The sequence below is a fragment of the Bos grunniens genome, chromosome 14 (genome assembly GCF_055505025.1).
Source record: "Bos grunniens cultivar Pamir isolate PY7600 chromosome 14, Bosgru_T2T1.0, whole genome shotgun sequence".
Taxonomy (NCBI): domain Eukaryota; kingdom Metazoa; phylum Chordata; class Mammalia; order Artiodactyla; family Bovidae; genus Bos; species Bos grunniens.
In genome coordinates this window covers 65,731,077-65,754,470 of record NC_141178.1, presented here as the reverse complement: position 1 = coordinate 65,754,470, position 23,394 = coordinate 65,731,077, and the positions used below count along the sequence as shown (strand labels likewise).

Below are 23,394 nucleotides of genomic sequence, written 5' to 3'. Positions count from 1 at the left end.
AAGTGTTAGATGTTGTAGGCACACTATCAAATATAATCAGAGAAACAGTAAAAATGAGAATATAGTGGGATGTGCAAGGACATACATCCAAGGAGTAAAAAAAAAAAAAACCACAGACTGAAAACCAGTTCAACTTAAAGAGGTTCTTGAGATAGCAGTTAGCTCAAAGGTAGGGACACTTGAGTTGATGGACCAAGAGCAGTTACAATGCTAAAAGGCAGAGGAGAAGTTTGGCAAAGCAAAGAATGCTTTTTAGGAATTTCAATTACAGAAACTCTTTAGCTTATGAATTTTCAGAGGTACAAAGAGCCATGTACCACAGCGGAACAGATCAACTCTGCTTGTTACTAACAGATGTGTCACTCTGGACTCAAGAAGTCTCTCCTGCTGGCCCCTGAATTGTGAGTAGAGAAGCTCCTGCAGTTTAGCAGGCTCAGAGCTCACTGTCAGGACAGGGAGTTGGAAGGGCAAGAGGCTGGAAGGGGAGGCAAAGGCTGATCACGCCACTGAAAGGACTTGACAGGATGCTTTCACCAAAACACTGCCTTCACTATCTCAAAGGAATAAAGAGATCACAGAGTTCTAAGCCTGAAATTACTTTTGGGGAAGAAGAGACTTTTCTAGAATAATGAATTATCAACCTCATTTACTAGATGAGATTATTAAAAGGAATCATTAGATTTTAAAGAATTTAAAATTAGTTGGCTTTAAACAAAGCATTATCTCATGTTATAAAAAAATGATTATTAATATATAAAAAAATTTCATATGTGATCAAAACCAAGTTTTAAACTCTAAATTAGTTTATAAATTCAATGCAATCCTAATAAAAATTCCAATAGGATGGGAGGATTCAGGGAGAGAAGGAGGGAGAGAAAATTTTCAGTCTATTTGAAACGATAAACACTTGAGAATACTGAGGAAAACTGAAAAGTAATGAGGCCTGCTAATTAGCAAAATATTACACAGGTGTTATTCCAACAGTGGGACTGGCTTAGGAGGAGATCAAATTTATAAGGGAACTGAACATTTAATAACTGTTAATTATTATTAACAGCTGACTAATGACTTTTGCTCATATTCAACAAAAGCTGTTGGGAAAATTGACGTGCCTTTGGGAAGAAGTAAGCTTGGTCCCTAACTCATTTCTTACATTTATCAATAATTTTCAGACATCAGGGGCTGGCAAACTTTGGAAAGGGTCACAGAGTTAAACACTTGAGGCTTTGTGGGATGTAGTTTGTTTCAGCTGTTCGCCTCTGCCACTGTAGTACGAAAGAAGCTAAAGGAACATGGAAACAGGTGTTGGCTGTGGCCCAGTAAAACTGTGTTTATGGTCACTGATGTTTGAATTCCATATGTTTTAAAAAACCTAGTATGATTTTCATGACATGGAATATTCTTTGATTTTCTTAACCACTGAAAAATGTTAAAACAATTCTAACTTATGATGAGCCTTACAAAACAGGTGGTCTTATAAGAGTCAGATGTGCTGGTGCACAATAATCTACTGATCCTTAAGACAGAGATTTAAAAAAAACAACAGAAAAACACAGAACTAGAAAAAAACTGCATAAGTGGTAATAGTAATGTGCTAAGTCACTTCAGGTGGGCCCAACTCTTTTTAACCCTATGGACTGCAGCCCACCAGGCTCCTTTGTCCATGGACCTTCCCAGACAAAAAATACTGGAGTGGGTGGCAATTTCCTTCTCCAGCAGATCTTCCTGATCTGGGGATTGAACCTGCGTCTCTAATGTCTCCTGCATTGGCAGGCAGGCTCTTTACCACTAGAGCCATGGTAATACAACCTTAAATGGGAAGGTTAATGAACAGGACACAAAACCTAGACATCATAAAAAATTAATGAAGTTGGTTATCCAAAAATTAACATATTTTACATGATGAAGAAAAGACACTGTAAACATTCTTAGAGACATGCAACACAGAGAACACAACACAAGGAGAACATTCACAACAGACGGAAGGATGAATGCCCCAACCGTCTGCTGGGTAGCTGCCCAACACATAAAATGTGACCAGTCCTAACTGAGGTTTGCAGCGAGTATTAACTGACTGCTAGATTTCAAAGACTTAGTACAAACAAAAGGTAAAATAGTTCAAAGATGTCTGTATACTAATTACATATTGCAATGATAATTTCAAATATACTGCGTTAAATGTTATTAAAATTAATTTCATCTATTTCTTCTTACTTTTTAATGTGGCCATTAGAAAAGTTAAAATTACCCACATGGCTTACATATTTCTGTTGGACACTGCTGCCCCAAATGATAAAAGAGCCTGTGTAAACTGATAGGAAAAGGAGTAACTTGGTAGAAAGATGGACAAATGATTTAGTTATGCAATTTACAGATCTACAAATGGTAAATGAAAAGATAGTTAACATCATTAGCAAAAAAAAACCCTACCCCAAAACCAAAAACCATTTTTCACCTATTAGACTGGCAAATACTAAGACTGATACACTCCAAATTGACTAGGGCATGAGTAGTCTTATACTCTTAAAACAGCTTAAGTGGTTTCATCTTTGGAGGACAATTTGACATTCCTTGGAATTTACTCAACAAAACTGTGTGGAAGTACTCAAAGATTTGTACTGAGAATGTACAGTCTGGCACTGTTTTGTACAGCAAAATACTGCAAACAACCTAAATATCCAACAGCAGAGGATTAAATAACCAATGACATGGCCATAAAATGGAATATTATGCAACCATAAAAAATAATTTATCTCTGGGGATGAAATAAGAGAAGAGTGGAGGAGGTCCATTTTTAACTCTAGGCTATGTGTAAATTTTTATATTAAAAAATATATTTCCCTTACTTCACAATTAACTTCATGGTTAATTGATATTTCCATTTTTAGAGAACCAGTAATCAAAGACCCTTGTCAACTTGACTCATTTTCCTGAAATTCCTAAAATATTTAACCATTAATAAAATACAAAAGAGAGTAAGAATAGCTGGGGGATGGGGGAAACTATATAAAACTAAAGAGGCTATTTAGTATACATTGTGAATTCTAGGAACAATATTTAACTTGAAGGTATTTGTTACATTTAAATGAGAGTAAGTGGAGATAATGTATGAGAGTTAAGAATAATAAACCTTTCTCTCAATTTCATCATCCAGTCTTCTTAGCTCCATTTCACGCTGATCTTGTTGAAGCTGCAGGAGACGTCTTCTTGCAGCATCTTGTAAGTGCATTTCCTTTACTTTCAACTCTCTTCTCACAGCAGCTAGTCTTAAACACACAATACATCAAGAGGAATAAATAAAATCATTTCCGAATATGTATTTAAATGGAAAAATACTGTGTTCCACAACAACGAAAGGCCTGAAACCTATTTTAGCCTGCTTTCCCAATTTAACTGGTGCCATCATAACATGGCTATTTTTATAATACAATGAAAAGTGCTCAGTTAGAAAACAAGTCTGCATTCATGAAAATGACAAGTGTACGTGACTGTAGCCAAATTACAGCTAACCTGGCTATTTCTTCATACTTAAACGTTCTCTTTAACAGGTCTACTACTCAGATCACTTCAATACAACTGATATCTTTTACCTGAGAAAAGAATGCCAAAAAAATACTCCGATGTTACCAAAGATTATGTATGATTATTCTTTTAGAATTTTTGCAGAAGGCTAACGGCTCAGTTCAGTAATTTTTTTTAACCCACACCATAAATCTGTTTCATAAAGTCCTATCCAAAAATAATCAATAAACACTTACAAAAGTGATTTTCCCAACAATTAGGGTTAGTGTTAATACTTATCCCATAATCTTAATCAACTTAAACATTTTGCCTTATGTTTAAGGCAATACTTACTTTTGAGTAGCATACTTTTGAATAAGCATTTAGTACTTCTTTCCCCATCCTCCAAAGTATGAAATGCACAATGAGAATAGCATTCTATGTTTCAATTCTTAACTCAAAGGTATGTTTAAAACACAATTTGTAAAAATTATGGAAAAAATCATGCTCCTCTTTTAATTTTAAAATTTAAATTTAAAAATTTTCCATAATTTTTAAAAACTGTGTTTTAAACATACCTGTGAGACTTAAAAATTGTCTCTTAATCTGTGTGACTCGAAACATATTTACCCAGCACTGTGGTACAAGGCATTTGTGTCCACTGTAAAATAACATTTCTAAGTAACAATATCCTTCCAGGTACCTTAGATCATGTATTACTTCTGAATAATCAGAGCAAGTTATATCATACTCAGTAGAGTTTTAGAATTACATTTTACTATAGGCCAATTTTTTGAAAAGTGTATTACAGTTTCTTTTTATTAACTTAAATATATGCTTAATGGAAATAGCAGAATTGGGTAATGACATATATAGTGAGGCTATATATAATTTCACAGTACTGAAAAATGAAAGTAATACAAATTATTAAAATAACTCAGATGTCCAGCTTTTTTCAAAGTGCTAAACACACCTCTGTCTTTGCTGTATCATCTTTTCCTCCTCTTGTAAGAGTATTTCTCTCCTTGTTTCCTCAGCTCTACGAAGCAGTTCCTGTTTTTGGTACCAAGCTTCATCTTCAACTCTTTGCTGGTCTACTTCAGCTTGCATTTCTTCAACTGCCTGCCTAAGTTGATAATGTTTATTATTGTAACAAAAAGCAAACAAGGAAACAGTAATTTAAAAGTCCAAGAACAACCACAATACAAAATGCACACCTGATTAACACGTAATTGTTCTACTTCTAGATGCAAAAGTATCTTTAAAGATATTTCCTTCAAACTCTGATTTTATGCAACTACTTAATAATTTACATGTATTTTTCATAAAGCCTTTATAACAGATTTTGTTTTTATCAAAGAACAACCAGAATTACCTCTCTCTTAAGTAATCCAATTCATCATTCCGTATTCTTTCTCGTTCTTGTGTCTGATAGTCCACAATGAACTTGGGATATTGATTAAACACCGGATATTGCCCTTTTGTCAGTGCAACAAAAGCATCAAGCATGCTGTCTGGATGGATATCAGCGGGTGTGGTATCCAGGAGATGATACGCCTCTCTAATTACAGCACTTATATCCAGGTTATTCCGATGGTGAAAAAAATACTGTAAGAAAACTTTGTGATTAAACTGAGATTTACAGAGTAATGCAATTATAGTCATGTGTTACATAAAAAATTATGTAACAATTTATTCATTGAATAAAACAAACTTAAACATGTAAATGTGAATTTAGCTGTAAGAGGATTTTTTTTTTTTTTGCAAATTCACTGAAGCTTTTCTTAACCCAAGTTTTAAAATGAAGGTCAAGTTTCATATTCTCAAAAATGTAATAAAATCATACAACCATATTATGAAATTGTGAAATAACACTTCTCAAAAATGAAGCCTTCCTTTAACAGTTGTAACAGACTGTTTCAACAAGACAAATTCTTCTACTAGAATTTATTTCTCTTCAAAATCCAAAATACAGAAACTCAAACCTAAATTAGCCTTTGAAAACAAGTTTGATTTTCAAAAACTATCTGATAGTTTCCACATTATCTCGTTCCACTGGCAGATCCAAGTTCTAATATACATACACACATACATGTATGTTCTTGTGAAGTGAAAATAAAATTTGATAGGAACCACAAAATAAGTAACAAACAAGCAAAACCAACTTACTTCATCCTGTCTACCAAAAGAACCTCTCCATTTAAAAACTTCCTCCAATGCTTTCTTTCAGTCATTGTCCCACTAAGCCTCAAAATTCTCATAGTTACCATCCTGCATATGTAATAAGCAACCAGATTATCACAGACCAGTTGGGTTACCGATAAGATCATGTACAGAATGAACAACTACTCAACTGTTAAACGTCCTTTAAATAGGCAAAAAGCATGCAACTCCAATATTATCATGAAGCTATGATTTTAGGTGAGCAGTCAAGCTATAACTGACTATAGCTATAAAAGGGCAAGGATGCAGTGGTATAACTTGTTCTCCACTATATTCCTACCATCTGGCACCAGGACTTGACATACAGTAGGCACTCAATAAATAAAATGGGTTTTTTTAGTTGAAACAAATGAAACTTGAGAACTATGACTTAACAAGGATATGTACCTCAAAATCATCTTTACGCTTACAGTTGAGCAAAGGTGCCCGAGAACAGATGTTGTAGGCCACAACAGTCATCAGGAGGAACGAAGGATGGTTGGAAAAGACATTATCGAATAATTTGAGCCACTCCTCTCTTGTCAGTACTTCTGAGAACACAGTTTCAAGAAGAGGCCATGCATACAGCTAAAATAAATAAGAAAAAAAATGTAATAGTTCCTGAGGAAAAAGTCATAACAGTCATTGCTAATGTGCTCATGTTTGGTTTAGATACTAAAATCATTATATTAAGAACATAATTATGAAAAGAGCTACCCTAATTTGGGTTCTTCTTTATAGACTTTCAGGAAAGCCGTTTAAGGAAGAAAAATAATGGAATATTGTTAAAAATATAACTAGTATTTTTTTATTATAGACTTTCAAGAAAATAGTTTTATTTATACCAGAACCAATGTTAACTTCCAAAGTAAGCTATGTTATTCTAAAAACCTTACACTTCTTACCTGGGAAGTTACATCATGATTTATGAAGTGTTGCAGGAGTTCCTTGTCATGAAATGCCAAAACATTTTCTATCATACTAAGAATATTGATAGGAGGATTAGGAAAATATTCAAACCAGTGTTGACACCAATTGACTATGAAGAAAAAAATTGAAAATTTATCTTTACCTTTCTGTATCATTACAGGGCTTTGCAGTTCTTAACTGTATCCACTTTTATGTCCTCATATGCCCATTAATAAAGAAAACACGACTAAGTTCTAGAACAATACTTTACACCTACATCAGAGCCAGTCGATGAGAAAGTGTCAATTAAACAAACAAACCTTCCCGAAGTATTCTTGACGGTAGCTACAAGGCTCTGGTTCCTGCTCACTTGCGTGCGACCTGTATTTAGATTTCCCCTGGTTAACAAAATGACCCTCCTAAAAGAGGTCCCTATTTAAGCCTTTGATACACGTGATCAATGTTAAATGGCAATCTCAAACTGACTAAAATTCATACCTAATTAAGAGTCCCATTTCTAGAAGACTGTTCTGTAGCCATGGTAACAGGTAACCACCACAGTCTGGTTTTAAATCTAATTGATCAACAACTTATTTCAGTAAACGTGACTTTGAAAACCAACCGATCAGTGACAGCAGCAGCAGTAAGTATCCTCTGAAAGTCAGCCAGGAGAAAGCAGAATTGACTCTGCTGAAGAGGCTTCTAAGGCTGACTTTTTAACTCACTCTCACTTAATAACCAGCACAACCCCCAAAACAGTCTTTTCCCAAAAAAGTTCAGTAAGATGATCATTTTTGCTCAGTGAACCTATGTCTAACCACCTCAGCTCTATGTAATTATTAAATTCTGATTTTCTATTTTAAATACTGAGCTGTGGCTTCATGTTGTGCTAAGATCTTTCTCAAATTAGCAAGTGAAATGTCTGATCAGAATACCAGATTAATAGTTTATAAGGTCCTTCCAATTCTAGAATTCCATTATTTCATTTATTAAGGACTTAGATTTGAGTTAATAATTCAGTCATAAATAAAATCTTGCAAAGACTAAGCTTTAAAAGAAGCATTTCAGCTTCTTTAACTGCTGCTTTTTTGGGGGGCAGGGGGATTTTTCTTGTATTTTAACTACTGCTCTTAGTAAGTTAATTTTTAAAAGAAAAACCCCAGTTCAGCAACAGCTCCTTAGGTAAACACCTACAGTGTCCCAGACAGTGCTTGTTCCGGGAATTTTAAAACACCACGCACATACCCAAAGCCCTCTTATATCTAAGCTTCATCAATAGGACAGCTGTTTTCAATTAAGCAAGAGGGCATCCTGTTTTATATAGTGACTGTCTCTTCTCTTCTGCCGGGTGCCACCACACAGAAGCAGACCTAGAGACAGCACTGACCGAGAGCAGAAAAGAGACATGATCACTGCATGGAGGTCCTTCACTAAACCTGAAGCTTTTCCTCCTGGTTATAAGAGGAACCCTAAAGAGTGATCAAAACTGATCTTTATCAACATACTCCAAATTATACACAGAAGTAACTATATCCTTCACAAGTTCTTGGCCCCAACTAGACCGTAACCTGAAAGCCAAAGCTATGGCTTATCCCCAAACAGGGCTAACATTTAGTTGAAGCTCAGTTTACTGAATAAAACTAGTTTGAGACCCTTGATGAAAATCCCTAGCTACTCATGCTGTCGTGGATCTCCTAGATTTAGATTTCATGTTTAGAAGAGAAAAATCAATTTCCTTAGTATATAGTCATGTGTTAGCTACGTAACAAGATTTTACTGGAAGTAAAAAAAACACATAGTTGTGCATGCCTACCTAAATTAGATATGATCTTTCTTATGGTAAAATATAATTTGCCATTTTAACTATTTTAAGCGCACTGTTCAGTGATGTTAATTTTATTCACAATATTGTGCAACCATCACTATTTCCAAAATCCTTTCCTAAGAGCAATTCTGTACCTACTCAGTACTGACTTCTCATCTCCACTCCCCCGCCAGCCCCTGGTAACTTCTAATCTACTTTCTGTGCCTTTTTGAGAAATTCCACATATCTATCCTGTGTCTAGCTTATTTCACTAAGCATGCTTTCAAGGTCATCCATGTTGTATAGCATGTGTCAGAATGTCACTGTTTTTTAATAATATCCCGCTGTCTTTGAGACCGCATGGACTATTCAGTCCATTGAATTCTCCAGGCCAGAATACTGGAGTGGGTAGCCATTCCCTTCTCCAGGAGAATCTTCCCAACCCAGGGATCAAACTCAGGTTTCCTGCATTGCAGGAGGATTCTTTACCAGCTAAGCTACCAGGGAAGCTCGCATATATACACATATGGTTTTTCCATTCATCCATTAATAGACACTTGGGTTGTACCTATCTTTTGGCTATTTAAGACTAATGCTGCCAGACATTCATATACAAGTATATATTTGAGTCTCTGTCTTCAGTTCTTGGGGGGATATCCCTAGGAGTACTATTGCGGGCTTATACAGAAATTGTATATGTAACTTTCTGAGGAACCGCCAAACTGTTTTCCAGTGACTGCATCATTTTACATTTCTATCAGCAAAGTATGAAGGGTTACAATTTTTCCATATCCATGCCAACACTTGTTATTTTCTTTTTCAAGACTACAGCCATCCTAGGAGGTGTGAAGTGGTGTCTTGCGTGGTTTTGATTTGCATTTTTCTAATGACTAATGATCCTGAGCATCTTTTCATGGGCTCACTAGCCACTGTACATCTTCTGTGGAGAAATGTCTGTTCAAGTCCTTGTCCATTTTCAAACTGGATTGTCTGTCTTTTGTTACTGTTTGTTTTCCATTTAAAACTCTGTGTTATTCTCAGGGCAAACTAGTACAACCTCTTTGCAGAATCAATTAGAATATTCATATTTTATAATACCATCCTGGGGCTCCACCCAAAAGAAATTAGTATAAATTTATGAGCTTGAAGCTAGTCACAAAATTGTTATTTTTAATACATAAACATTAGAAACAACCTGAATGTCCAACAATAAAAGATTAAACTAGAACATGTACATTATGGAATATTACAATACAGGATAAAATGTCTAGAAAGTTTACACAAATACGAGAAGTGTATATAATGCATTAAATAGAAGTAGTATAATTGTAAAAATAACCCCCCTAAAAGTCTAACAGTTGGGGGATACATTTTATGGTATACCTATAAGAGGAAATACTATATATAGGCAAAAAATTATATTTTAGAAGATATTTAATGATTTGGGGGAAATGCTCTTATAAGAAATTCACAAATATATTATCAAGACTCTCTAAGGAAGAGGAATATTCATAACTTTTCTTTTGTAAATTTTCCTATATTTTCTCCAATGATCGGTAAAAATTTATTAAAGCAAATACAACATAATAAATGAAAAACTGTCAAGAGAAATACACTCAAATACTCACAAGATGTATGCTGGGATCTTTTAATTTCTACTTTTCAGAATTTTATTGTTATAGTTGAGTGCTTATCTCCTTTGTACAACAAAAATACATATAAAATTGGTTATTTTAAACCAGGCTTGGATTAACTTGGATCCAGTTTATTAACCATTCAGTTGACCTGATCTTATTTATATAAAAAAAATGACTCACTTTTTAGTGTATTAGTAGGTAATGGGGAAGCAGTAAACATATGGGAGTGCAAGCTATAGGTTCTGACTGCCTGGGTTCAAATTCTTATTCTACCATTAACCTAATCATGGAGCTCACGCTCTCTTCATCTACAAAAAGGAGATAATAATGAACAACACTTACCTCACAGGAGTCCTGTAAGAGTTGAGTGAGTTAATAAAGGCAACACTGAGAATGGTACCGGGTACACACAAAGTTCTCAGTGAAGGTACCAACCAAAGGATGAGGAGAACAGGGTAACAGTCACCAGCTGCCACATGGGGCATCGTGTGCTGACTGCTTCTCAACCCTACTGCACTCTTCTGAACAATAACTGACTTTCAGTTAGTGAAGCACCTGCTTCCTTCTTACTAACAAAATCTAGCCTGTAACAATATCATCTAAAATGCAACCATCTAAACTTTATTTAAGTAAAAAGGTTTATTATTGTGTTAATGTCCAAACTGTCCATGCTCTAGGTCTATCTCACACTAGAATTATTAAACATTGCAAAGATGAAAAGATATCAGGAAAAGGTACAAGTATCTACGCTTGGTTTCATTTTTTACTTACTTATAAGCGTAGCAACAACTTCAAAACAGATGAGCTGGTTGTTCTGGAACAGTTTTACAAATGGAAATGCCAGAAGTGGAAGATATGGTGTGTCACTAAAAATGGCAGACCAGTGAGCTAATGCAGAGAGGGTTCTGTGAATAAAATAAGGAAATAAAGACCAGAAAAGCTTGATAAATTTGACTAAATAATATATTCAGATTATAAAAAACGATACAGAAGATAAATTTGGTGAAACTTGGATTTGCTTGTTTTCCCACAATGAGACAGAGGATATAAACCTTTGGCAAGAATACCACAAAAGTGCTGTGCAGTGATACAGAGGGAAGCTTTTATTACTGGTAATTTTAAATTTGATTACTTGCTGAAGAAGGTGTCTGCTAAGTTTCTCTACTATAAATCACTGTTTTCCCCATTTGTAAGTAATAAGTACCTTGGGGGAGATACACACCGCTGCAAATACTGAACATACCTCTGTAATACTCTGAGTAGCTTCCTGCTTTTGATGGGGTATTTCTTCTGAAGGTTGAGAAATGCCACATGAATGCCTTTATCTATAAGGTTACTAAATGCTGTTTGATTTTCAGGCAGCTGTAGCAGTGAGCGCCAAATGAACATTCTGAAATTAAAACATAGTTTTAACCAAGAAAAACTGGAAGGATAAGACTGATTTAACATGTAAGAATTTAAATTTTACCTGTATTTCGTTGGAAATTCACCATAGCCTTTTAATAAGATTTGTAAACGCTTTTTGTTTAATCCATCTGACAACTCATTCTATAAAGAGAAAAAAAATAGTATCAGTAAGTCCATTGTGGCTTTCTAACTTCAGAACACAATACACAGTAAAAAATATTTTGTATCATGGGACTCTCTCCATACACACAAAATCTTTCTCTCTCCTGAGTGTGTATATACACAGCACATAAAGTTTATGACCTATTATTTACCCTATTATAGGGTCTGACCAACTTTTTCTGTCAACAATCAGAGAGTAAATATTTTAGGTTTCAGGTCAAAAGGCAAGATCAAGGATATTACACAGACACTTATATAGATGCCTATATAATCATTTTAAATGCAACCATTTAATAATGTAAAAATCATTCTTGGCTGGACTCTCCTGATGGCTCAGCTGGTAAAGAATCCACCTGCAATGCAGGAGACTCCGGTTCGATTCCTAGATTGAGAAGATCTGCTGGAGAAGGGATAGGCTACTCACTCCAGTATTCTTGGGCTTCGCTTGTGGCTCAGCTGGTGAAGAATCTGTCTGTAATGCGGGAGACCTGGGCTCGAATCTCCTGGAGAAGGGAAAAGCTACCCACTCCAGTATTCTAGCCTAGAGAATTTCATAGACTGTGTAGTCCATGGGGTTGCAGAGAGTCGGACACGACTGAGAAACTTCCACTTCATCCTTAGCTTGAGCAGCCAGGGGTCCCAGCACTCAAGCTAAGGACCCCTTAGCTTGGGTCCATGGGCTGCCATTTGTTAATCCCTGTAGCATGGACAATCCATTCTAATATCTTCCTCCTTCTCTTGCTCTCTTTTTTTTCACTTTTATTTTTAATTCAATTTTTATCTTAATGGGAAAATATTTTGTAGATTTAAGAATCATAAACCCATATGTATAGAGTATCTCGTTTAAGCTTAACCATACAAAGCACAAGAGACCATCTGGCTTCCTTTCTTTGAGGAAATGGAAAGGTCAGTAGAAGCTCCCCAACTTGCTCAAGGTCACAGATCTGTTAAGTGTTGGTTCAAGACTCAAAGCCAGATTTTCTGACTTAGTTCAGTGCATTTTTTACCGTAAGAAACAGGTAATCCAGTGTAAGAGGGAGGTGAGGGACAGCCTGAGATAACAGTGAATGAAGAGTCCCCATTTGAGAGCCATGGACCAGACGTCGAGGGCAAGTAGCCCAGACTGGAGCAACATGATCCATGAAAGAGACATGTTCACTGCTGTCATCACCAAGAGACCTGCTGCCATTGAAGCCTCTTTAAACAAAGGACAGATGCCCAGATGAACTGGCCTGAGTTTCATCCTCTCGTCTCAACCATGAGCGGATGAAGTCCCTACTTCCTTTCTGTGTCCTGAAGCCATGATTAGCTGAGCACATGCATTTCACCCATAGAAAGGACCTACTTTGACCCATCATTTAGAGCTGGCTAAGGGTTTCCAAGGTGGTGCTAGTGGTAAAGAACCTGCCTGTTAATGCAGGAGACGTAAGAAACTTGGGTTCGGTCTCTGGGTCAGGAAGATCCCCTGGAGGAGAAGATAGCAACTCACTTCAGTATTCTTGTCTGGAGAATCCCATGGACAGAGAAGCCTGGCGGGCTACAGTCCAGAGGCGGACACGACTGAAATGACTTAGCGCACACACACGGGATTTTAGAAGCCACCTGTTCTCTGACACATTTCTGTGGGCCTTCCACCTGTAATCCAGACCGAGTGTGGCCAGATGCCCTGATTGTGTGTCACTTTTATTTCCCAGAAGTCAGTCATGACCAGGCCCACTCGTTTTCCCAGGAAATGCTCCTGTAAACTTCCAGGAAAGCTCAAGCCAGACTATGTCTCAGGTATACCATTCAGCTCCTTTTCTCACTAGCGCATTCAACTCATAGGGTCAATATTCCCCATTCTTTACACAGCTAGCTTTGTGCCTGCTACTTAAACTAGGCAATATTTTGTTTAGGGCTACACTGTAGAAGTGATAAAACTATAAAGAAAACCAAGGATATAATTAATGCAGAAGTGGGGACAATGGTTACATCTGTGGGACAGGGAGAAAAATGTGATTGGGGACAAGCACACAGGGGACTCCAAAGCTATTGATAACACTCTATCTCTTAATGTGGATATGACTAGGTCCAGAAGAGATTTCATGTGGCAGGTCTGAGACTGCTACCCTTAAAAAGGCCTACAGGTTGGCCCTTGTCTGGTGTCCACATACCTGGGTTTTCAGGAAGTTTCCACCCTCCTCAGAGCCAGTGGGAGCAGCTCACTGTGCCTAACCCGTACAGCGTGGTTTAAGCTTTCTATGCGGGTCCTCGTGTGGAGTTTTGCAATGTACCACACAGGGGGTGCCTATAACCAGCTTCCAGTAAAAACCCTGAGCACTGAGTTTCTACTGGATTTCCCTGGTAGACAACACTTTACACATTCCTCTTTTGATGCAAGCTTCACTTTTTAAAACTGCTTATAGCAGAAAAGTGGCTGTCAAAATTAACGTGAAAAACACCAACAGTTGGTAAGAACATGAAGTGACTAGAAACCTCAAATACCTCATGGTGAGAATATGGATTGTTTAAATCAACCACCTGGGAAACTCTGACAGTATTTACTAAAGCTGAACATATGCAGAGCCCATAAGCCAGGAATTCCATCCCTAGGTTTATACCCAACAAGAGACACATCCTTATGTTCACCAAAGATGCACTAGAATGTTCACAGTAACACTGTTTCTAATAGCAAAAAAACACCTAGAAAACTACTCAGATGCCTACCAACAGCAGAATGGATAAAGCATGGCTTATTCATACCAGGGAAATTCTATACAGGTATAGAATGGTTTATGACCACATGGATCTTTCAGATAAAAAGAAGCCAGACACAAAAGGGTACCAATTAAATGATCCAATGACCATAAGCACAAAAGGGGGAGAACTAATCTAAGGCGTTAAAAGTCAAGAGACAGTTATCCTTGGGGTAAAGGGCGGCGTGCCTGGAGGGGAGAAGTGCAGGGCCTTCGCGGCTGCTAGGAAAGGTCCCTTTCAATCTGGGTGCTGACAGCGCAGGTGTATTCAGTCTGTAAAAATGTACTGAGCTCTCCATCTATATGTATGTGACTGACTGATTTACTGTTAATAAAAAGTTTTAAAAGTTCCTGAAAATGCTAGCAGTTTCTCTATTGTTGATATTTTCTTTCAATTCCAGGAAAAAAAAAAAAAACCTTATAAAGAAGATAATAAAACTGACTGAAATAGGTAATTCTATTAGTAACTCAGTCTTTCCTATAGAGTTTTAAAAATAATACATAAGTACCCCTATCTTTTAAAAAGTGGCTCAGATGGTAAAGAATTGGCCTGCAATGTGGGAGAACTGGGTTCAATCCCTGGATTGGGAAGATTCCCCTGGAGGAGGGCATGGCAACCCACTCCAGTATTCTGGCCTCGAGAATCCCCATGGACAGAGGAGCCTGGCAGGTTACAGTCCATGGGGTCGCAGAGTTGGACATGACTGAGTGACTAAGCACACAGATAACCAAATATATAGTTCTTGTAGCTTGCTTTTTATATTTAACATACTACAATCATTTCCCTTTCCTCTTAAATATTCTTAGATTTCTACTATAAAGCTCTACCATAATTTATATTGATTAGTTACCTAAAGGTGGACATTTTGGTTGCTTCTAAGTTTTTCTTGAATAAATCACACACACACAAATTCTGAAGAACAATTTGGCTACTATGAAAATTTTTATGCACATGCTCTTAAAAATTCTTCTACAGACATGTTTGTGCAAATGTTCAAAGAATACCCACTGCACCACAGAATGTATTAACAGAAGACTAATATTACAACCTAAATGCCAGTGAGCAGAGTTCTAGTGAGATAAATTAATGTATCTCCATCAATGCAATACTATGCAAATATTTTTAACTGCTGTAGCACTACCTGCACTAACAGTCAATCTGTTAAATGATAAGAGCAAGTTATAAAACAGTAATATAGTGTGACTCCATTTATTAAAAAAAATTAAAGGTAACAGACACAGATATATATGTATATATTTATACACAGAAAATTTCTGAGAGATGAACAATTATTAACGATGATCACCTCTGGGGAGTGCAATGAACAGTGGGCTAGGGCACAGGGAGAAAGAAAAGTGTACTTTTGGGTTTTGTCCCTTTACAGCCTTCAGTGACAGGTAACTGTTAATCCAAGAGACAAATGTAGTTTTAATTTTTCTAGGAACCATGTTAAAAAAGTCACAAGCAGCAGGTAAAAATTAAATTTAATCATTTAACCCAATGTAATAAAAATATTATCATTTGAAAATACAATCAGCATAGTATTATTAATTAATATGATGCTTTTCCTTCTTTAGGGGTAGGAAATTAAGTACAAACTACTATATATAATAAGCTTGTTACATATATAATAGTATAGATATATAACAAGATATACAGCACAGAGAATATAGCTAATATTTTACAATAGCTTTAAATGGAGTATAATCTATAAAAATACTGAATCACTATTTTGTACTAATATAAAACTGTAAATGAGCTACACTTCAATTTTTAAAATATTTTACTTGTGCTCATAATAAAATTTCAGTGTCTGATGTGTACTTCACACATACACCACATTTCACATCAGTCCAGCCACTTGTGACTAGTGGCTACCATACTGGACAGTGAAATTCTATACTGTTTGACTTAAAAAAACAGTATGCATTAATTTTGTATTAAAAAGGCTTTTAAATTTTATATTAAGTTTTAAAAAGCATGTTATAATTTCAGTTACAACTTGCTGCTTTTCTAAAATTTTCCTTTTAATTCTTGAGAGAAGGAAGAACAATAATGGACTAGGAATCATGAGACCTGTTTACAGCAGAGTCGTGACAAATGAAAAGTTTAATACAGTCTTACCTCTTTCTTTTCAAAACCACCAGTCAGGTCTTGTTTCAATATTCTGGTCTGTATTTTGCTTTCCCTTGACCTCGCTGGCCGCTGTACTCTTCCTGATGTCACTTTCACCTTAAGATCACCAGAATTCCCTTTCTTCTTAGGCAAATCCTCAATCACTTTCACTAAAGGAGGAGGTGGCTAAAAGGGAGGAAAAAAAATCCAGTGGCTATCTTTAGAAAATAGACCTGCAAACACAGTATTTAAAAATTTTATTTTTAGAAAGAGAAATTAAGGAAACAATTCCATTCACCACTGCAACAGAAAGAATAAAATACTTAGGAATATATCTACCTAAAGAAACTAAAGACCTATATATAGAAAACTATAAAACACTGGTGAAAGAAATCAAAGAGGACACTAATAGATGGAGAAATATACCATGTTCATGGATTGGAAGAATCAATATAGTGAAAATGAGTATACTACCCAAAGCAATTTATAGATCCTCAATGGTGAAAAATTGAAAGCATTTCCTCTAAAGTCAGGAACAAGACAAGGGTGCCCACTTTCACCACTACTATTCAACATAGTTTTGGAAGTTTTGGCCACAGTAATCAGAGCAGAAAAAGAAATAAAAGGAATCCAGATTGGAAAAGAAGTAAAACTCTCACTGTTTGCAGATGACATGATCCTCTACATAGAAAACCCTAAAGACTCCACCAGAAAATTACTAGAACTAATCAATGATTATAGTAAAGTTGCAGGATATAAAATCAACACACAGAAATCCCTTGCATTCCTATACACTAATAATGAGAAAATAGAAAGAGAAATTAAGGAAACAATTCCATTCACCATTGCAACAGAAAGAATAAAATACTTAGGAATATATCTACCTAAAGAAACTAAAGACCTATATATATAAAACTATAAAACACTGGTAAAAATTTTATTTTGGTCAACTTAATACTGTGCCTTGATACAAAAAGTATAAATAAAGTGTCCAAGAATGTTTCCTTGCTGAGTAATGAGTTAAAGCAAATTTCCGCCAAATTCCTTTGAGGAACACAATAAAGATCTTGATTGACAAAGATAAATAGAATTGAATGATTCCTGGAAAGCTGGCCTTAAGTCATACAGCATCAATCCATCTTTTATGCCTGCACAATAAAAGTTCGTTGTACAGTAGTAATCTGCAGCCCATGGCCCTCTAAAAGGCTGGCAGAAGCACCCTAGTATTCTTTGGGCTCCAGTGAAATTTCTTTTGAGGGAAACTGTCACATGACTTTCCCCTGACAGCCAGCACCCCTGCCTCTGTCCTCGGTTACATTTTCTAACTTACATGGAGATGGCTCAGTCCCTCAACTGCATCGACAGCTTCAGAGGCTGTGCGCAGACAGCACGGCCTAGACGGCAAACCCTCATTTTGATGGGGCTTGTCAAATAGGAAGATAAGCCTCCAACAACTTCAACTTACTTGACTAAGACAGTTCCTTTATGAATAACACTTTCTTTGAAATAAAACGATCATCCTTGTTCAAAGGAAATGAGCAGGTAAAGTACCTCTGGCTTTCTGAGTTCCAAACATGATTCAAGTACGCTGACTTTCACAGGGTGTTTAAATGTTTGAGACCATTATGGCCGAGTGTTTCCTTAGTAATTAGCCCAGACCCAGATCAAAGACAGACGGATTTGTGTTTTTTAAATAATTTTTTCTTGAAGTCAAAGTGGTAATGCCTCTTATATGAGAACACAAGGAAAACCCCAAAAGTCCAAATGAACGAACATATTTTCAAAAAACACAAATTATATCCATTACCTTGAATCAAGCTGTCGTGAAAGCCAGAACACTGTGCTTCCATGATGACATACAATGGAAATAAATCACCATTCTGGGAAAGCTCTTTGACGCAGAAACCAAACTTTTTTGACCTCCTCCTCCCTCACCCGCAAAAGAAATAAGTAGAACAAGGCAAACATTCTGACTCTTTTTAAATAAGACTATAAATAGACTACTTTGAGGTTTCAAACAAAACTTTTTCTCATGTTGCCTTCAAAAGTTCAGGACTTCTGCTTTTGAAGGAACAGCAGTTGTTCACTTAGTTGCTAACTTGTGTTTGACTCTTTTTATGAGCCCATGGGCTGTAGCCCACCAGGCTCCTATGTCCATGGGATTTTCCTGACAATAATAATGGAGTGGGTTGCCATTTCTTTCTCCAGGAGATCTTCACGAACCAGAAATCAAACCCATGTCTCCTGCATTGGGAGGTGGATTCTCTACCATTGAGCCACCTGGGAAGCCCTTGTTTTTGAAATTTGCACCTATTACAGGAGACCCTCGGAGAAGGCAATGGCAACCCACTCCAGTACTCTTGCCTGGAAAACCCCATGGACGGAGGGGCCTGGTGGGCTGCAGTCCATGGGGTCGCTAGGGGTCGGACACGACTGAAGCGACTTAGCAGCAGCAGCAGCAGCACATGAGCCCCTATTGTCAACTGCAGTATGTATGACATGTAACATTATGACGTGTCTAAGAGTAGGTAATGCAATGATATATACGGCACTGCTACTGTACTTTTGTTTTACAATTATTATGAAAACTATTTAAAGTTTTAACTGTATCAGTAAGGGGTTTTTTAAATAGTGGTTTTCTGGGATACATTATTATTCACATCTGAAAGAATATAAGAATAATGCAAAATATAGTAGCAATAGCTCTGACTAAAGAAAAAGTACAGCAACTACTTACTCTGATTCAATTCTTTGTCTATGAAATATAATTAACAGTAGTCTGACTTCTGAATACTATCCATCTTTAATATCCTTGAACTATCTTCCAGCCTCAGTCTATTCTTCTAAATCATTATTAAAATACTAATTCTAGTGCCACAGTTTTCATAGATCTTGCATAAAAGAATCTCCCAAAAGTTAGAGCCTGAGATATGACCTGAATTGCCACACCTCAGGAGTGTTGAAACTTCAGCACAGAAATAGGAATTAGCTTACTTATTATCAGCAGAATACCAGAAATTCTTCAATGGCAAGAAAATAGGACTTGAAGGAATGGGACATGGTTAATAAGTTTTGTATAAACCTGGGCATTTTGTAAGCCTGGAATAGCCATAGAGACACCAGTGGTGGTGGTTAATATGTCAAAAAAAATCCTACTTCTGTTATAAGCTAGCGTTTCATCAATTTGATCTCAATTTGCCTAATAAATAACAGAGAGGAAGCCAATGACATGCTTATCTTGGTTTTTCTCAGAACTCTCTTTCTGTTAATAACATTTATCTAGCTCTTGTATCGGAGAAGGCAATGGCACCCCACTCCAGTACTCTTGCCTGGAAAATCCCATGGATGGAGGAGCCTGGAAGGCTGCAGTCCATGGAGTCGCCGAGGGTCGAACACGACTGAGCGACTTCACTTTCACTTTTCACTTTCCTGCATTAGAGGAGGAAATGGCAACCCACTCCAGTGTTCTTGCCTGGAGAACCCCAGGGACGGCGGAGCCTGGTGGGCTGACGTCTATGGGGTCGCACGGAGTCGGACACAACTGAAGCGACTTAGCAGCAGCAGCAGGCTAACAATTCTCATTAAGTGCAAATAATGTTATTAAAATTGTTTAAGTCTGTAAGAATAGTAGAGTATAATTCCATATGTTTAAAGAAAATGTATTCACATGTGCACACGACACATACACACAATTCTCATTATCTGCGGTAGTTATGTTTTACAGAGTTGACACAACACTGAGTTACTGAAAACTGAATTTCACCAGCAGACAGATTCACAGATAGAATCTGTGAATATGAAGGTTGACTGTCTACATTTACACACATAGAAAAAAATACTTGGTAGGCATACATTTCAAAATCATCTGAGAATGGTTAGACTTATTGAATTATTTGCTTATCTGTATCTTTTCCTTTTTCTCTGTAATAAGAACTTCTTACTGATGAACTCATTTGTAGGGCAACAGAGACTCAGACATAGAGAACAGGCTTGTGGACACAACGGGGAAAGGAGAGGGTGGGACAAATTGAGACAACAGCACTAAAACATGTGCATTACCACATGTAAAACAGCCAGTGCGAATTTACTTTATGACACCAACACCGGGAGCTTAACCCTGAGCTCTGTGGCGTCCTAGAGGGGTGGCACGGGGCGGGAGGTGGGAGGGCCGGTCAAGAGGGAGGGGACACAGGTGTATCTACGGCTGATTCACGTTGATATACGGCAGAAACCAACACAACACTGTAGAGGAATTATCCTCCAATTAAAAACAAATAATTTCTTTCTTAAAAATATTCCCCTCCCCACCCCAGAAAAGAGAAGGAAACAATCTAAAGTAAAACTTGCTTTGTTATTTGATGCAACAAGCCGGAGAATTCTACATTACTGTAAGAGAAGTGGGAAGTATATTTCAGATGAAATGTGCAGGGTAACAACAGATGTAGAAATGCACACGGTGTCTAAAAGGGACAGTAAGAGAAGCAGAAAGCACAGGGAAACACGCCAGGTGGAGAAGACAAGAACAGAGAAGACTGAGAGGCAGGGAGAAGAGTGGATTTAATGCAAGAGGCAAAGGAAAAGAGGCCACAAGAACAGCATTATTTTAGATGATGAAAGTCTTATTTTAGAAAAATGGAATGTGGAAGATGATTGATGAGGAGGAGCAGGCACCGAGGGCTCTGAGTTTAGGTATATATATCAAGATTACTATTATTTGAGAGCAGTCAGTGAGCACCAATACAAGGATGGCCGAGATGGCGAACGGGTGGCCCACGTATAGACATTTCAGATTCAAGGATTTCATGACTTAGTACTGACTCAATTCGGGAAACAGAGGAATAGATACAGTCATAGGTGCTCTAAGGTATCTAGACTGCAAGAGGGGAAGAAAGAGAAAAAAATGAACAGACTGGGATTGCGGACTTTTTGCAGGAAACCGATCAGAGGGGTACCTCGAGTGGGACAGGGACAACAAACAGAGGCCTTTGACAAAGGCAGCAGTGTAAGAATGGAGCATAGGTGAGCAAAGTCTGGAGATGTGGCTTTGGGAGTAAGAGCGAAAAAACACATCCAGAAAAAGGGATAATGGTGCGAGGAAGTTACAAAATTGTAACAGAGCTTTTACTTTTGATGATACAACATTTAAATCTTAAAAAAGGGAAGTTTACTTGATAACATACCTTATTTATTTCTTTCGTTAAAGTCTGAACTGAGTATATGTTCAGACTGCCATTTTCCATAATAGATGCAATGTACCGTCCATGTGGGCTAATTACTGATGAGCTAATTCCATCATCAAGGCTCCCAATTTCAAAGAGAAGTTTACAAGTCTGTATATTAATAAATCTCATAATACCATCCTGACTTAGCACTCCAAGAACCTAAGAGTAGAGAGAAACAACATGTGAGTTCCTAAAACACATTTAAACTTCAAGTCTCAGATGTTAACTTGACTTATTATGGTGATCATTTTACAATATATACATACAAATACTAAGTCATCATGTTACACACCTGAAACTAACATGAAAGTGAAAGTGAAGGTGCTCAGTCCTGTCTGACTCTTTGTGACCCCGTGGACTATACAGCCCATGGAATTCTCCAGGCCAGAATACTCGAGTGCGTAGCCTTTCCCTTCTCCAGGGGAATCTTCCTGACCCAGAGACCGAACCCAGGTTTCCTACATTGCAGGCGGATTCTTTACCAGCTGAGCCACAAGGGAAGCCCACGAATATTGGAGGGGGTAGCTTATCCCTTCTCCAGTGGATCTTCCCAAGCCAGGAATTGAACCAGGGTCTTCCTGCATTGCAGGCAGATTCTTTACCAACTGAGCTATGAGGGAAGCCCCGAAACTAACATGTTCTATGTCAATTACACCTCAATTTTAAAAAGTCAAACACACTTACATATGTGTGTATTTACATATGTTCTCTCTTGGGGGGCATGCAGTGGTGGGGTGGAGGACAATCAGAGGAGACCATACTCGCAGAGAGCCACGATGTTTATTTAAAATCCCTGATCACGGCTCACGCAGATTTGCCCAGTTCAGGTCCAGGTAAGCCTGGCCCTAACCAGAACCAGTAAGGAGCCTATCCTAGGAGACTACAGAAGGGCCACCTGAGCCTCTTCCCTTCCCACCCAGGCAGGCCTATCTCCACCAACCCCTCCAGGGGAAGGAGAGAGGAGTACAGTTCTCCACTTTGACTCCACACTGGCTGGCAGAAGCGGGAAGGCTGGAGGGCTTCTTTCCCTTCTCCATCCTCAGCTTGAGCAGAGCTGACAGCTGTCCTGCTGCCCCACACAAACCTGTGACCTCGCTGTTGTAACCAGCATTTGGGTTGTGGAGGGAGAAAGTCTGTGAGCTGCAAAAAAGGACAGTGTTGGGGTGGGGGGAAGTCCAAAGGAAGCTAGTCATTTAAGGGGGAAAAAACAGCTGTAACTCATACAACTTGAAAAATTAAAAACACGTACTAAGAAAGCTTAAATGCATAAAACAATAAACTCCTCTGCTGCTTCCTCTACAGGCTCTTTCCCCGGGGCCAGGGGCTGGCAGGCAGCGTCACCAGGTGATTCTGTGAAGCCCTGACATCCCTTGTCATGTGAAAGCCTACAGTTTGGAGGTAGCTGGAGGCAATTTGAAGGTGACAATCTAAAAAGCATGCTTTTCTGTTGGTCACATGGAAGGAATCCCCGCATTCAGTTGACGGCACTTCTCTGGAAGGCAAGGTCTATCCAAACTACAGATGCACATAATGCTGGTGCCACTACTTAACTCTGGGATTTTATTTTTCCCTGCAGACAGGATGTGTGAGGTGACATGTGCAAAAGTGATGCAGTGCAGTATTATTTGTGCTAGAAGAGAACTAAAAACAGGTTGAGTGCCCAATAATAAAGGACTGGTTAAAACAATTTATACAGCTG

General features: G+C 37.6%; 1 protein-coding gene across 50 annotated transcripts in view; it reads right to left on the bottom strand.

Annotated features, from left to right (window-relative positions):
• TBC1D31 (TBC1 domain family member 31) overlaps positions 1 to 23,394 on the bottom strand; it is a 66,771-nt gene that overhangs the window by 15,616 nt on the left and 27,761 nt on the right. For 30 of the 50 annotated variants that reach the window (XM_086337077.1, XM_086337070.1, XM_086337072.1 and 27 more), the window contains 10 exons: positions 21,654 to 21,854; positions 16,483 to 16,659; positions 11,522 to 11,601; positions 11,297 to 11,443; positions 10,825 to 10,958; positions 6,609 to 6,742; positions 6,112 to 6,291; positions 4,877 to 5,109; positions 4,475 to 4,627; positions 3,131 to 3,266 (listed from right to left, as the gene is read on the bottom strand). In XM_086337077.1, coding sequence (XP_086193203.1) covers positions 3,131 to 3,266; positions 4,475 to 4,627; positions 4,877 to 5,109; positions 6,112 to 6,291; positions 6,609 to 6,742; positions 10,825 to 10,958; positions 11,297 to 11,443; positions 11,522 to 11,601; positions 16,483 to 16,659; positions 21,654 to 21,854 — 1,575 coding nt within the window. The remainder of the gene's footprint in view (positions 1 to 3,130; positions 3,267 to 4,474; positions 4,628 to 4,876; positions 5,110 to 6,111; positions 6,292 to 6,608; positions 6,743 to 10,824; positions 10,959 to 11,296; positions 11,444 to 11,521; positions 11,602 to 16,482; positions 16,660 to 21,653; positions 21,855 to 23,394) is intronic. The other 20 variants (XR_015140908.1, XR_015140900.1, XR_015140898.1 and 17 more) reach the window with 3 other exon arrangements.